The sequence below is a fragment of the Lampris incognitus genome, chromosome 8 (genome assembly GCF_029633865.1).
Source record: "Lampris incognitus isolate fLamInc1 chromosome 8, fLamInc1.hap2, whole genome shotgun sequence".
NCBI lineage: Eukaryota > Metazoa > Chordata > Actinopteri > Lampriformes > Lampridae > Lampris > Lampris incognitus.
Window position 1 is genome coordinate 42,565,571 of NC_079218.1, and position 15,493 is coordinate 42,581,063.

Genomic DNA, 15,493 nt, shown 5'->3' on the forward strand with positions numbered 1-15,493 from the left:
ATAATCAAAGGGGGGGATACCTCCTGAAACCACTGTATATCCATGTGTATGTAAAAACTATGGAAGCACCAGTAGGTATGCTCTTGATTGGGGTTTTTTTTCCTTTTTATTTATCCCCATCTTCTTACAATTTTGCGATTGTATACTTTTTTTAAGCATGAGTTAGATTCTAATAGCCTAGTATTTAGTGTCATGTTCAGTTTGAACACTTCAAGACCTCGCTGCATTGCATCACTGAAGTGCTTTTGTGTGCCCCTCTGCTCCCAGAGAAAGAGGCTGAGAAGGCAAAGGAGCGTCTGGCCCAGGAAGAAGCTGAAGCCATGGAGATGGAAGATGAAGAGAGCAAGGTGGACAACACCAGTGAGAAGGAGGTGGGTGAGGATCCATTACTAGTCAAATCAATTTTATTTGTACAGCCAAAATTACAAATTTGCCCCAGGGGGCTTTACAGCAACACAACATCCTGTCCTTAAACCCTCGCATCGGATAAGGGACAACTCCCTTTAAAAAAACCTCTAATAGGGAGAAACCTCAGGGAGAGCCAGCAGAGGAGGGATCTCTCTTCCAAGATGGACAGACGTGCAGTCAGTCAATCAAGTTGCATTTTATATAGTGCTTTTCTAACTGCAACAGCCACTCAAAGTGCAATGGATGTTGTCGTGTTCACTCAATTTACAGTATTGAAAGAGGATAACAGAATTATAAGGGAATTATAAAATATATGAAGAATAAGATGAGGAGGATGCCAAACAGTGTCCAGACACCTCAATAAACAGCCTAGGACCCGAGCCACGTGACCACCATCACCATGTAGACAAAAAAAAAAAACACATTAGTCACACGTCTGAGTGAGAGAAGGATATAACATTGAAACAGGATAACAAAGTTATATGGATTTATAAAATGTATAAAAAGAAAATGTGATGAGGGGGATGCCAAGCAGTGTTCAGGTGGTGATCACCATGGAGACCTGGGAGGACAGACTGCACGTGCACACATGGGAGACTCACATCACAACATGCACACACACAGAAGAAGAGAAGGAAAACATCATTCAGAGAGAAAAGACGTGTGAGAGAAGAGAACAGTTTGCAATAGTCAATAATCTATACGCTATAATCTCGTCAGCAGAACAGTGCTTGTTAAATTCATTGAGACAGAAACTGACCTGCCATGCAGTACAGGTTGTGAAGCACTCAATGTAAAGGCAAGTAATTGTAGGCTAAGGAAAAAGGATGAGTTTTAAGTTTGGATTTAAAGGACTCAACAGACTCTGATTGTCTGATGGTAGCAGGCAGGTTATTCCACAAGAATGGGGCCCAATAGGAAAAGGCCCTGCCACCAGTTGACTTCCTAACTATGGGTACACAGAGGAGCCCTGTATTTTGAGAGTGAAGAGCTTGAGATGGAATGTACGGTTTAAGGAGATCAGACGGGTATGATGGGGCAAGACCTTGTAGGATTTTATAAGTCAGCAGAAGCGCCTTGAAGTCTGATCTAACTTGGATAGGAAGCCAATGAAGGGAGACATTTAATTGGTCTAATATGGTCAAATTTTCTGGTTTTGATTAGAATTCTAGCTGCAGCATTCTGAACCATCTGAAGACTTTTAGTGCTAGCATTGGCAGATCTGAAAATGGAACATTACAGCAATCTAGTCTGGATGAAACAAATGCATGTATTAGAGTCTCTGCATCAGCCATGGACAGGAAAGACCAAATTTGAGCTACGTATGTTACGTAAGTGAAAAAAGGCAGTTTTGATGATATCTTTATTGTGCTTTTCAAAGGAAAGACTGGGCTCAAACATAACATCAAGATTTTTGGCTGCCAAACTTTCTGTAATCACAGTGTTGTCATTGTTAATTGTTACTTGATGAAATTGGTGTCTGTGTCTCTCAGGACCAACAACCAGCACCTCAATTTTATCCAAATTTAAAAACAGAAAGTTACATTTTTCACAGCAGCCAAGCAGGCCTGTAAATTAGTTATTTGAGTGTGATCGTCAGCTCTTATAGGCACATACAGCCAAGTATCATCAGTATAGCAATGGATGTTTATTCCATGACTGCATATAATTTGGCCAAGAGGTGAAATATAAAGAGAGAAAAGTAGAGAGCCAAGAACTGAGCTCTGAGGTACGCCATATTTAATGTCAGAAAATTTTGATGTAATATTATAGCAGACACAATGTGTCATTCCAGATAAGTAGGACTTAAGCCAAGAGAAAGTTAAGCCAGAGACACCAAAATTACAATTTATTCTGTCTAATAGTGTACAGTGATCAGTACAGGATTAGGAACACGTACTATATTAGAGGGACAGCTCAGGTTGGACAGTTTGGAGACAAAGCAAGAGAGGCAAGATTGACATGGCTTGGACATTTGTGGAGGAGAGATGCTGGGTATATTGGGAGAAGGATGCTGAATATGGAGCTGCCAAGGAAGAGGGAAAAGAAGAAGGCCAAAGAGGAGGTTTATGGATGTGTTGAGAGAGGATATGCAGGTGGCTGGTGTGACAGGAAGATGCAGAGGACAAGAAGAAAAGGAAACGGATGATCCGCTGTGGCGACCCCTAACGGGAACAGCCGAAAGTAGTAGTAGTATACAGTGATCAGTGGTGTCAAAGCCTGCACTGAGGTCCAGTAGTGGAAGCACAGAAGTGAAATCAGAGTCCATAGCTAGTAGGAAATCGTTCACGACTCTGATCAGAGCAGTGTCAGTGGAGTGACAGGCCCCGAAAGCCAATTGAAAAGGTTCATATTGATAGTTTTCTTCTATATGGTTCAAAAGTTGTTGATACAGTTGATGCAGTTGCCCCCTGGGCAACTGCATCAACACAAAGCCGATTAATTAAACTAGTTGGCTCCACATCCGCACTAGATTTAAACCGAGCTGGCTGTCTAATCACCTGCAACCTGCTGAATGAGAAGTCCCTAGTGTCAAACTACATGTAGACGGCTATCTAGTATATTGCTAGACAAAAGAGTGGCACCGTCCCCAGTAGGGTGAATGCTGTCTGCTTTCAGAAGGTAAAGGTGGCCCCAGAAAGAAGACCAGTTGTCAATATAGCCAAATCCCTGCTCATTACAGTAACATTTCAGCCAGCAGTTCATTGAGGTGAGCCTACTGTACATCTCATCATTACCCCTCACAGGTAAGGGACCAGAGACAATTAATCGATGCCGACACGTTTCTGGCAAACTCCAAGTGTCCTGAATAGGCTGGTCTCTTGATTGCGTCATCCTGTCATTATTGGTGGTGACATGAATGACAATGTTGCTGAAAGTAGTGGTGCTATGTGCCTGGGTTCCCTGATTCTCCCTCTGTGATGCCAGCACCCTAAGATTATCCTCTCAGGTAAACTGTGAACCAAGGCTGGTGAAGCTAATCTGATATTCTGGGTGATTGAGTTTCCTATCAGTAGGGTGCGTTGCTTTACTCTGTTGACAGGAGTGGGAGAGGCACGCTGGCTGGTACGACTACCAACAGGGCTGGTGAGGGGCAAAAACCTGTTTGCAGTCGGGAGAGGTGACTGCAGACCAGGCTACACAACCGGTGGCTTTCTCTCGCAATCCTTCTAATGCCGGTAAACAGAGACAAACTCTGCCACATCTGGCGATGAGGCTGAGCTAATGCTTACAATAGCAGGTCTGCTGTCAGGCCCAGGGCTAAGGCTATCTGGAGTGCCCATCGCATCTAACGTAATCCTAGCCGAAAAAAGCTGCTCTAACTCACGGACATGTCTCTAGTAGAGACAACATATCTGTAACTGCGGAACAGTCACCATACACCATCGGTTTATCGAGGCTGCTTTGACGGCAAATGCAATAGCGCTAGCTGCTAAGTCAGGCAAACCTCGAAGCTAGTAACAAACTAGGAAGGAGAGGCCGCCTGCTAAACACGAGTCATTTGAGAAAGAAAACTAGAGAATCTAGCGATAAATTAACTAAGCACAGAAAATTGCTAAATCAGTACATCAAATGAGGTTACAGCAGAATATAGCGAAGAGATAGTAAGAGAATAAACAGCAGTTATCGATCTCATGAAGCCAACTCTCATGAAGACAGAAGCCGGAAACAGCTGGCTGTGACATCAGTTAACGATGACGATATGAAGACATATCTGATGTGTCAGAGCTCATTTGCCTACTGCCAATAAATGAGACCACAAGAAAAATAGCAGGTCACAAAGAATTAACAGAGCCATTCTCGCTCATCCTGTCTGTGTAGGAGCCCAAAGAGGAGGAGATGACAGAAGAAGAAAAAGCTGCTCAGAAAGCCAAACCTGTCGCTACCAACCCTATCCCTGGAACTCCCTGGTATGCAACTTATTGTGCTACACTACAGCACTTCACCATACCACACCACTTTAAAACCAAGAATCTAATCTTGCCTGTGTTGGTATATGTCAAACTTTATACTTAATGTGTGTATTGTTTGTGATTATGTATGTCAGGTGTGTGGTGTGGACGGGTGATGATCGTGTGTTCTTCTACAACCCCACCACACGGCTTTCCATGTGGGACCGGCCTGAGGAGCTGGTTGGTCGAGCTGATGTGGACAAGAACATCCAGGAGCCACCACACAAGAGAAGCCTGGAAGATGGCAAGAAGACGGGTAGGAAGACGTGCACACACACAGAATACATAGTGAAAGGGCTTCAGAGCACCCAGAAAGACAATCAGGAGTTGTGTGTTATAACACATGTTTGAAGTACACATCCACACAAGTCTAAATGTATTAGACTGCTCTGTCTAGAGCTGGCTGATTCCCCCCCCCCCCCGATTCAATTGGTTAATTTGCATTTTTACTTTCCTACGATTTGTTAAATGGCAGAAACGCAAAATCGTAGAGTAGGGTGTCTCTGCAGACCGGAGACTTTTGGGTAGCTGCAGACAAACATGGCACTGCAGCATGAGCTTGTCAACACCCATCCCAACCTTTAACCCTAACTTTTTAACCATCCTGAATTAGTGTTTGACCAACAGAGGATACAGTTACCCTGCCTCACTCAAAGTCTCTGATCTGCAGAGACACAAACTTGAAATAGCAATTTCAAAAAAAGTTATAGAAAAGGAAATGCGGTGGATCTCTCTCACTTTCCAGAATGCGTGCAAAACTCAGCCCCTAACAGACCATAAAAATGTCCACGAACACAAATGAAGAACTCATTCTCAAAAAAGGCAATGTTACTTCAGTTGTACGGAAGTGGTTCAGATTCATGCGGTCAGATATAGAACAAATAACCATTCTGTGTAAGGTTTGTAGAAAATCGACCGCTGCAAGACAAGGGAACACAACCAACTTATTCCAGCACCTGCGATGGAATGGCAGGAATGTGTAGCACTAAGAGATACAGATGCCAGCTCAAGCCACAAAGCACCTGCAAAAAAGCAGGTAACCTTGGGCAGCAGCATTTTCAACAGTCATTCCTTATAACAAGAAAGGGCCGCAGTGGCCAGCGATCACAGATGCGGTGACATATTACATCGCAAAAGTTATGGTCCCCATCTATACCATAGAAAAAAAACAGGTTCATCAAGATGCTGCAAAGGACTAACCTTAACTATCAGCAGCCCAAGCGTAGCAGGCATTTTGCCAAAAATGCATTGCCCAATTTATATAACAAAAGAAGAGCTAGAGTCACAGAGCAGCTAAAAAATATCTTATTATTCTTCCACTACCGACTTATGGTCCAGCCAAACCCCAGAGCCATATATGAGTCTGACTGTGCATTTTATTGATGGAGAATGGACCCTGCAAAGCATGTGCCTGCAGATATAGTACTTCCTGGACGACCACACTGGCGATGTAATAGCTCAAGAGCTGAAAGACTCGCTGGCCTCCTGGAAGCTTCCAGAAGACCATCTAGTCTGCATAACTACAGACAGCAGTATCAACATGTTTAAAGCCTTGAAACTGACCGAGTGGCCCAACCTTTAATGCTTTGGACACAGGCTTCACAATGCCATCCGTAAGTGGCTACACAATGCATAACAAACTTATCACCATTCACACTGTTGGTAAATGCAAATTAATTTTGCACTGGTGTAATCAATGACTGCATCAGAACATCAGTAAAGCAACGTGATACATAATAGTAACATGACCCAGTTCTGTTATACTCTTTATCGGCACTCTTTGGAATACTCTTGTCCAATGTAATTTACTCGACCGGAACTAATTGTTGTATGAAAGTGCATAAGATAATGTAATACTAGTGAGTGTGTGTGTAGGCTATTCATTAATGAAATTATACTTGCAGTGTGAAACTTTTTTTTCTTTGTCAAACATAATTAAGCTTAATTAAGAAGTGTTAGACTATCACAATGTGTGAATGTTGTCCATGTCACATTAAATAATAAATGGTGACATTCTAAAATGTTTTTGGTTTCTTCCCTTTTTCTTTTCTTTTTCTTTTTACTGTGAATGGTATGAAAGATCCATGGATTTACCGCACTATTGGGGTTTGCAAAAAGATTGTAAGTGCCTACTCGTTCAGTTGGAAGAAGAGATATGGCAGTCGTACATGCTAAGCTCAGTCTACCTTCTCAAAACCTCATCACCTAGTCCCCAACCAGGTGGGGTTCAACGATGGTAGAATGATTGTTTGAACAGGAGAAGGCCATAGCACAGGTCCTTGGAGCAGACAAGAAAAAGTCACCTGGTACCCACCTGGCACAACGTTGACGTGCTGGAGTCACTGAATAAAGTGGTAAATCCACTGAAAGAATTCACTGATGCCCTATCTGGTTTGACTTACGTGAGTGTCTCGTGCCTCAAACTGGTACTGCACCTGTTAAACGACAGCCTTCTGCAGCCAAAGCAGGGTGAGGCTGAGCTCACCAAACAGATCAAGAGCAACATACTGGAGTACTTTAACAATAAATACAATGACCCTGTAAAACAGGAACTCCTGGACATGGCCTCACTCATGGACCCCTGGTTCCAGACAATCTACATAGCAGATGACAAAGTGGACGGAATCAGAAAAAGAGCTGATGTCTCTTATAGCTGAGAAAAGCAAATCCCAGCCTGGCACATCTGTGCAGGTGCACCAAGAAGAAGCTGAACCTGTAACGATGAAGAAGAAAACTGATAAGCTTCTTCAAGAAGACTGTCGTCTACCTCCCAGTCAGAGCAGGACAAAGGTGAAGCTGAGCTGTCATCCTACTTATTGTCATCTGAAACAGGCCCTGACACAGACCCACTGCAGTGGTAGAAGCTACATGAAGTTAACTTCCCAAGACTGAGTAATCTGGCCAAGAAATATCTTTCCATTACTGCCACAAGTGCCCCTTTGGAGAGGGTTTTCAGTACAGGGGGTAACATGGTAATGTGCGGAAGAGCGTGTCTCAAGCCAGAGGCAGTAGACAGGCTTGTCTTCCTCTCCAAATACAACTTCCTAGAAAGTTAAAGGGGTGTTATTTTGTTTGAGAGTATTTTGTTATTTATTTTATCATCATTATTTACTGTGGAGTTTTTTGTTTTTTTCAGGGATGGCCAATGGACACCCCCCCCCCATTTGATTTTTTTTTTTAAATCTGCACAATAATAACAGCCAAGTGGTGCAGTTTCCCCCCCCCCCCCCCCCAACAACTGATTTGTTCACATAGGCCTAGACTACTTGGTAATAATTTATTCTATTCTGGTAATAAAGTAAATATTTCTTTAAATTTTGCCTTGGTCTTTTCGGTTTGTTTAGAGAAAAACAAGAAAATCGAGATTTAAATTGAAAATTGTCCATTAGATTGAAAAGAAAAAAAAACAAGGTTTTATTTTTAGGCCAAATCGCCTAGCCCCAGGTCTGTCTATTGATTTTCTCTTGTTCCTGTCAATATACAGGTGTCAATAAGGAGGAGCCAGAGGTTGCAGTAGGTGCTGAAGAGAATCAGGAGGATGAGCCAATCAAAGCCAAGAAAAGAAAGTGAGCCTTGGGTCCCCCCTCCCTCTATATTAATTTCTCTCTCTTTCTTTCTTTCCTCGTACAAAGCCCTTTCTTACGATATTAAAACAGTATTAGAACAAGTGGCATTGTTGAGTATCTTTTTGTCTCATTTCCATCAGTGTTTGCATTCCTGATGACCTGTTCTTCCTCTCTTTCTCCTCTTCTGCTCACTCTCTTAATTTCCTATACCTTTTCCTTCATCTTTCCAAATCTCTCTTCATTTCGCCATCAATCTTTCATTTACCTTCTTGCCTAAGCTTACATCTGACCAATGTGACTTTCCTCCTTACAGGAAGGAGGATATAAAAGAGGGCGACTCAGAAAAGGAAGCAGCAATGGAGGCAGAGCTGAGGGCAGCCAGAGAAAGAGCTGTAGTGCCGCTAGAGGCCCGAATGACCCAGTTCAAAGACATGCTTTTGGAAAGAGGGGTAACGCATAACACAAATAAAAACTTAATTAGTGCTGTGATTCTATTAGGTTGTTATTGGTAATAGAGCAAGACTGGGGAAATTGATTGTGCTCGCTTCCTTTACTAAATACCATATAGGTGCAAAATGAGTAATGTATCTAACTCTTAACTTTTTTTGTGGAACTGTTTACTTGCCAACAGTTGTTGGTTATGGGCAGCTTCCAGATATGAATGAATATAATTAACTGATTGAATAAACCTGACGGATTGCAAAGTGACTGTAGTTTTAAACATGATGTGATAAAAATCTAAACCAAGTGGAGCGTTCATCTTTTTTTCCAAATATTATCTTAAGGGGACACAGTTTTCTTCCTCGTCTCCCTGCACAATCAAACCACTGTGCCTCATTTTAGAAAACGTCATGTCTCCAAAATGGATTATGGAAGTCAACTCCCTGTGTTCTTTGCCTATTGACATTTTGTTTTTCTTCTATCATCAGTTGTATCGCTAAACATTAACATGAGGGCATTTTTGAATTACAGTTTTTGAATATGCTCAGTTTTTAAATTGTTTTAAAATGTTGAACATTTTTAGAATGAAGGCCTTTAAAATTAATATGTTTATACTGCGTCTTTGTTTGTAATGCAAAGCTGTGAAACAAGCTAGCTTTCTTCTGTCCAAGCCCAATGTTTTGTCATTTAGGTGTCAGCCTTCTCTACATGGGACAAAGAGCTGCATAAGATCGTGTTTGATCCTCGCTACCTTCTGCTCAACCCTAAGGAGAGGAAACAGGTGCTCTGTCTCTCCTTATCAACCTGTCCCTGTTATTTTGATTCCCCCTGTCTCTGCTTATCGCTGTCTTTGACATCACTTCAAGACTTTGTGTCTCTGTGCCCTCAACAGGTGTTTGATCAGTACGTGAAGACAAGAGCTGAGGAGGAAAGGAAGGAGAAGAAGAACAAACTGATGCATGCCAAAGATGAGTTCAGGAGGATGATGGAGGACGCCAAGCTCAACCCTAGGTAAAGGGATAGTGTACGATCTCATTTTGTTTTGACAAAAACACCTCCCATATCATCCAACTGGAGAATTGTTCCCATGTGTTTTGTTTTAGTCAGTGAATGAAAGATTAATAATTTCACAATACTGGTACAGAGAACGACAGAATTCTGGTGCAAATCTTGGAATAATGAAATTCTGTATGATATGTACTCGGTGGCCTCTTTATTAGATCGACAGGGCCCAGAGTTCCAGTTACTATTTGTCTACTCTAAATATTAGAATCGGCAAGACCCATGATCTGGGTGATGTTGTATGTCCTGTTTGTTTGTGCCAGACATGGTAGTTCAAGCATTTTAGAAAACGCCACATTTTTAGGATTTTCGCGTTGTACACATAAGCTGGTGCCAAAAAACATCCAGTGAGTGGCAGTTATGTAAGTGAACACGCCTTGTTGAAGAGAGGTCAGTAGAACGCCAAAAGGAAGGTCACAAGTATGCAAATAACAGGTCAGTATTACAGTGTTGTGCAGAAGGGCATTTCTGAACACAGCTCTTCAAACTTTGAGGCGGGTTGGCTACAGTAAGAGACAACCATTGTGGTTTCCATACTTGTTGGCTAAGAACAAGAGGATTGGGGTACAGTGGGTACGTGATCACAAAAATTGGAGATTGACTCTGCTCTGAAGATTCTTAGCTTGCGTTGGACATGCCAGATGGGTCAGAATATGGCATCAACAACCAAGGATCGGCTCTGAGCCCTTTCTTGTTTGCAATGATGATGGACACGTTGATGGATGAGATCAGGCAGGAGTCTCCGTGGACTATTGATGTTTGCGGATGATAGTATGATCTGTAGCAAGAGTAGGGTGCAGGTTGAGGAGAGCCTGGAGAGGTGGATGTATGCACTGGCTAGAAGAGGAATGAAAGTCAGTAGGAGCAAGATGGAATACATATGCATGAATAAGAGGGAGGACAGTGGAATGGTGAGGATGCAAGGAATAGAGGTGACAAAGGCCTATGAGTTTAAGTACTTGGGGTCGACTGTCCAAAGTAACGGGGAGTGTGGAAAAGAGGTGAAGAGGAGATTGCAGGCAGGATGGAGTGCGTGGAGGAGAGTGCCAGGAGTGAGTTGCAACAAAAGGGTACCAGCAAGAGTTAAAGGGAAGGTTTACAAGATGGTTTTGAGACCAGCTATGTTATATGGTTTGGAGACAGTGGCACTGATGAAAAGACAGGAGGCGGAGCTGGAGGTGGCAGAGTTGAAGATGCTAAGATTTTCATTGGGAGTGCAGAAGAAAGAGACGATTAGGAACGAGTATATTAAAGGGACAGCTCAGGTTGGAGGGTTTGGAGACAAAGCAAGCGAGGCAAGATTGAGATGGTTTGGACGTGTGGAGGAGAGATGCTGGGTATATTGGGAGAAGGATGCTGAAAATGGAGCTGCCAGGGAAGAGGAAAAGGGGAAGGTCAAAGAGGAGGTTTATGGATGTGGTGAGAGAGGACATGCAGGTGGCTGGTGTGACAGGAAGATGCAGAGGACAGGAATAGATGGAAACGGATGATCCGCTGTGGCGACCCCTAACGGGAGCCGCCAAAAGTAGTAGTAGTAGTAGCATGAATCCATGCATCTGTTCAGCCTGGTGTCAAATTTAAAGGCTGGTGGATGTGGTATTATGGTGGGGGAATGTTTTCATGGCACACATTAGGTGCCGTTATACCAATAAGTAGCATAATTTAAATGCCGTAGTGCACCTAAGAACTATTGATGACCAAGTGAATTAATTCCCTCATGGCCACAGACGACCCTTTTTCAAGTAGGTGCCAGTAGCACAATTATGTATGCCCAATGTCACAAAGCACCTCAACATTGTTCCAGGAACATGACGGCAACTTTAGTTTACTACAGTTGTCAACACAACTCCCAGATTGAGTTTTGGATTGAGGTGAAATGGGGGGCTATTAGCAAAAACGTGTGGTCAGAAAAAGTCTTTGCTACCAAATCAGCATGGACCAAGATCTCTGTAATGTTTCCAGCACCTTGTTTTTAATATCTCAAAGAATTAAGGCTGTTTCTGGAGGAAAAATAGTGTTCTGTCAGATACTATGAAGTTTAACTTACTAAAGTTGTCACTGAGTGTATTTTTTACTTATTCTAGATCATACTGAAAACATTTGATTGACCTGAGGGGGTATCTGGTGTTATTCTGCCTCACAAGAACTAAAATCCTGCTTTTTCGAATCTGTACAGGACAACATTCAGTGAATTCGCAGTGAAGTACGGCAGAGACCCACGGTTTAAGACCATAGAGAAGATGAAGGACAGAGAGGCTATTTTCACTGAGTTCATCACCGCTCTCAGGAAGAGAGAGAAGGAGGACTCCAAGACCAGAGGAGAGAAGGTAACATTCGCAGACTTGTCCATATTGCTGTTTCTCTCCTGACCTGAAATCTTTGCGGCCACGATGGAATACAGTAAAATATGCTCTTAAAATACGTCTCACCACTGGAGAATCTGGCAAGATATCTTTCATAACCATCAAAACTAGGGAATAGTCGGAAGAGGGTAATTGGGCCCAAAATTGGTTGAATTGTCTTGTATTGTGGGCCATAAATCACTGAGTCCTTATTTGCTCCAGGGTTGGCCTTCTGTTAATCTGCTAATGTTATGTTACATACACACACACGCACATATTTTATACATTTATATGTACTGTTATATACCCGCTATAGTTTGAGGATGGGACAGCATCTTGGCAAGAAATCAAGCCCAAAAAAGGATTGCCACATCCAAAGAAATAAAATACCAGTCAGAATTACCAAACATTTAATTACAAATCGGAATAAAAGAAAGTAAAGCAAAATGACTCAGAAGGTTTCTGCTTTTGATTGCCGGATGGATTTCCTCCTCATGCAGTCCCAGACAATATCAACTTAATTCAGAAAACCTGGGGAAGTGGGAGGGGAGGGTAAAAAACAAAACAAAATGGACAACGTTGGACAGGCACAGAACGGAGGAAAGCAGATTTACTCCTTTGGGGATAGAAAAGGGTTTTTCTTCTTCTTGTACTTCATATTTCTGTGCGTGTGTGTGTGTGTCCAGGTAAAACAGGACTTCTTTGAGCTGCTTGGTGAGCACCATATAGAGGGGGGCCAGCGCTGGAGCAAAGTAAAGGAGAGGCTAGAGACGGACCCCCGCTACAAGACTGTGGAGAGCTCAGCTCTCAGGGAAGAGCTTTTCAAACAGTACATGGAAAAACAGGCCAAGGTAGGACCAGTTTTTGTGTGCGTGCATGCATGCATGTGTGCGTGTGTGTGTGCATGCTTTGGAAGGATAATTGTTTTCATGATTGTTTAGATTGTCCTGCCTTTGCATAGGTCAAGTCAAGTCAATTTTATTTGTATAGCCCAGTATCACAAATTACAAATTTGCCTCAAGGGAATTTACAGCAACACAACATCCTGTCCTTAGACCCTCGCATCTGTGGTTGTGATAAGGGACATAACCCCTTGCATTTCTGTAAGAGCAACACTCAAGACTGTGCTCAGCATGGGCTATTATTATTACTGGTAACTGCAGTGTGCAGAAAACACTTGAGTTTTTGTGCATCAGTATGATATGATTGCAGACTGGAAATACTGGCAGACCACGTATAATGTTCTGACTGCCTTTTTTTTTTGTTGCTTTGGTTCCTGTATTAGTATGAACTTAATAACACTGGCTGTGATATTGTTTAAGAGCACAAAAAGTATCATTAATGCAGGGCAGCCTCAAAGATGGCTTGGTAATTTTTAATTTTTTAATTTTAAACCTTTTTATTAAACAAAGATTGTCCCCATGATATCAGAATCAGTCTTTTAACATACACATCACTAACAACATTTGATTCCAACATGGTCCTTGGAGTTGTGTTAGGACAACAAATCCACTAAAAATGACCAAGAATTGCGTGTTTGTCATTCGCCTCAGAGTGTGGACATTGAAAAGGAGCGGGAGTTGGAGCGCCAAGCTCGCATCGAGGCCAGTCTGCGAGAGAGGGAGCGTGAGGTGCAGAAGGCTCGATCGGAGCAGACCAAAGAGATCGACAGAGAAAGGGAGCAGCACAAAAGGGAGGAGGCCATTCAGCATTTCAGAGCCCTCATGTCTGATATGGTGAGCTGCCGTGACTTTGGGTTTGTCCAGTAGGTCTTCTTCAGTGTATTTTAGTGAACTAGTGCCGTGCCCGTTCAAAACATGCCTGTTCGGAACGGCCGATTGTTTGGCCTCTGGTATTGCTGCTTGCAGCTTTCTCGAGAACCGCTCATCCAAACAACTTCATACTCGACGCTGCAGTTCCTTGGGTCCTCAGCCTTACACCTGCCAAGAGTAAAGTCAATCAGATGAATGGTTGTCAAGAAAATTGCAGGACAGACATACACAGAAACTTCTTCCATTTTAGATGTGCTGTCACATTATTCATGAATTCAAAGGATAAGAGTTTCAAATCTTTATCTCCATGCAGACATGCTTGGACAATAGACTGGTGTCCTACTGAATAAGCTCTAACAGTAATTAACAGTATAACAGTAATTTAAACCCTGAATTACATTTTTTTTTTTTTTTTTTTTTTAGCTGTAGACATGTTTGCATGCCCTCTTCCTAATGAACTCTATCAATGCTAGACATAATTTCACCATTGGCTATGACTTCTTGATAAAAGACCCAAACTTGTTTTGTGTGTGCCTTTAGGTGCGTTCTTCAGATGCAACGTGGTCAGACACGCGTCGCAACCTGCGCAAAGACCACCGGTGGGAATCAGCCTCACTTTTGGAGAGAGAGGAGAAAGAGAAATTGTTTAATGAACACGTAGAAGCGCTAGCCAAGAAGAAAAAAGAGCACTTCAGACAGCTACTGGATGAGACCAGCATGGTGAGTGAGCAATATGTTCAAATAGATGCAACGGGTGTTTAGAAAATCAAAGCCAGACTGAGAAGCAAAATATTAGGAATTAAAGCAAGTAAAAGGGTAGCTGTTGCTCTTGAAAGTTATTGACAGGTACACAAATGGTGTTTGTTTGTTTTTTTGTTTTGTTTTTTTGCAATGAACAATTTTATTAACATTTTTCAAAGAGAAAGGCGGGACAGAAAAAGAAATAATAATTAAGAAAAATAAATAAATAAATCCCCTCAAAGTTCAGTAACAATGCCTTATAGTACAGCATTCAATACACGATTCCACCTCTGTCCTTGTTCACAAAGCCACAAATGGGCCCCAGGTAAGCTCAAATTGGTCCATCTTGTCCAAAAGAGAATATGAGACCCTCTCATATTCTCTTTTGGACATAAATATTTTTTATATTTATGTCCTATATATATATATATATATATATATATATCATCATAAATATATTTGATATTTGAACTACTTTGGTTCTCCTTGCCCACTATGTCCTGTTGTCAATTCCGCCTTGGTTTTTGTATGTTTTGTCTTTGTGTGAGAGTTTTTATACTAGCTGCAAACTAATTTCCCTGCAAGGGACAATAAAGATATTTTGACTTGACTTTGACTAATAGCTAGCCAGCTGACCCATAGTTGTAGCCTACTCTTCATAGGGAGGGGGTATTCTTTTTCCAGTGTATCAACAGAGTATACGTTTGGCAGTTGTGGTGGCCAGGATAATCCACCTCTTTTCAAAGGAGGAGAGTCCAGAGTCCTTGAGTTCCATTGTTAAGCCCAACATAAACAGCTTTATGGTGGTTGGGAATTGCCTCTTAACAACTTCAAATAAAACTTGTTGAATGTTATTCCACCAGTCCTTTAGTGCCAGGCATAACTGAAGTATAGTATGTGAAATAGAGGCCCCAGCTCCCTTACACCTCCAACAGCAGTCATCTGGTATGAGATTCCTCCTATGCAATTTTTGTGGTGTCCTGTGCCATCTATGAATTATTTTCAGTTGGACAAATTTATTTCCTACTTCTTTGTACATAGTATTCAGGTTGATTAAGCATGATTTCCACTCAACAGGGGAAATGTCCAGAGCCAGCTCTTTTGCCCATTGATCCTTAACCTTGTTTAAAAGGTCAGCTATTTGTTCCTGTAGCATGCAGTACATTTTTGGAGCCACTCCCTTTCGGGATGATGCCTTTGTTAGAAGC

The 15,493-nt window shown here is 42.1% G+C and overlaps 1 protein-coding gene across 2 annotated transcripts in view; it reads left to right on the forward strand.

Moving 5' to 3' along the window:
• The window catches only part of LOC130116519 (transcription elongation regulator 1-like), a 41,375-nt gene that overhangs the window by 14,633 nt on the left and 11,249 nt on the right, over positions 1-15,493 (forward strand). For both annotated transcript variants that reach the window (XM_056284437.1, XM_056284438.1), the window contains 11 exons: positions 268-371; positions 4,231-4,319; positions 4,457-4,617; positions 7,846-7,927; positions 8,241-8,376; positions 9,060-9,149; positions 9,261-9,379; positions 11,607-11,757; positions 12,459-12,623; positions 13,326-13,508; positions 14,085-14,264. In XM_056284437.1, the coding sequence (XP_056140412.1) occupies positions 268-371; positions 4,231-4,319; positions 4,457-4,617; positions 7,846-7,927; positions 8,241-8,376; positions 9,060-9,149; positions 9,261-9,379; positions 11,607-11,757; positions 12,459-12,623; positions 13,326-13,508; positions 14,085-14,264 (1,460 nt within the window). The remainder of the gene's footprint in view (positions 1-267; positions 372-4,230; positions 4,320-4,456; positions 4,618-7,845; positions 7,928-8,240; positions 8,377-9,059; positions 9,150-9,260; positions 9,380-11,606; positions 11,758-12,458; positions 12,624-13,325; positions 13,509-14,084; positions 14,265-15,493) is intronic.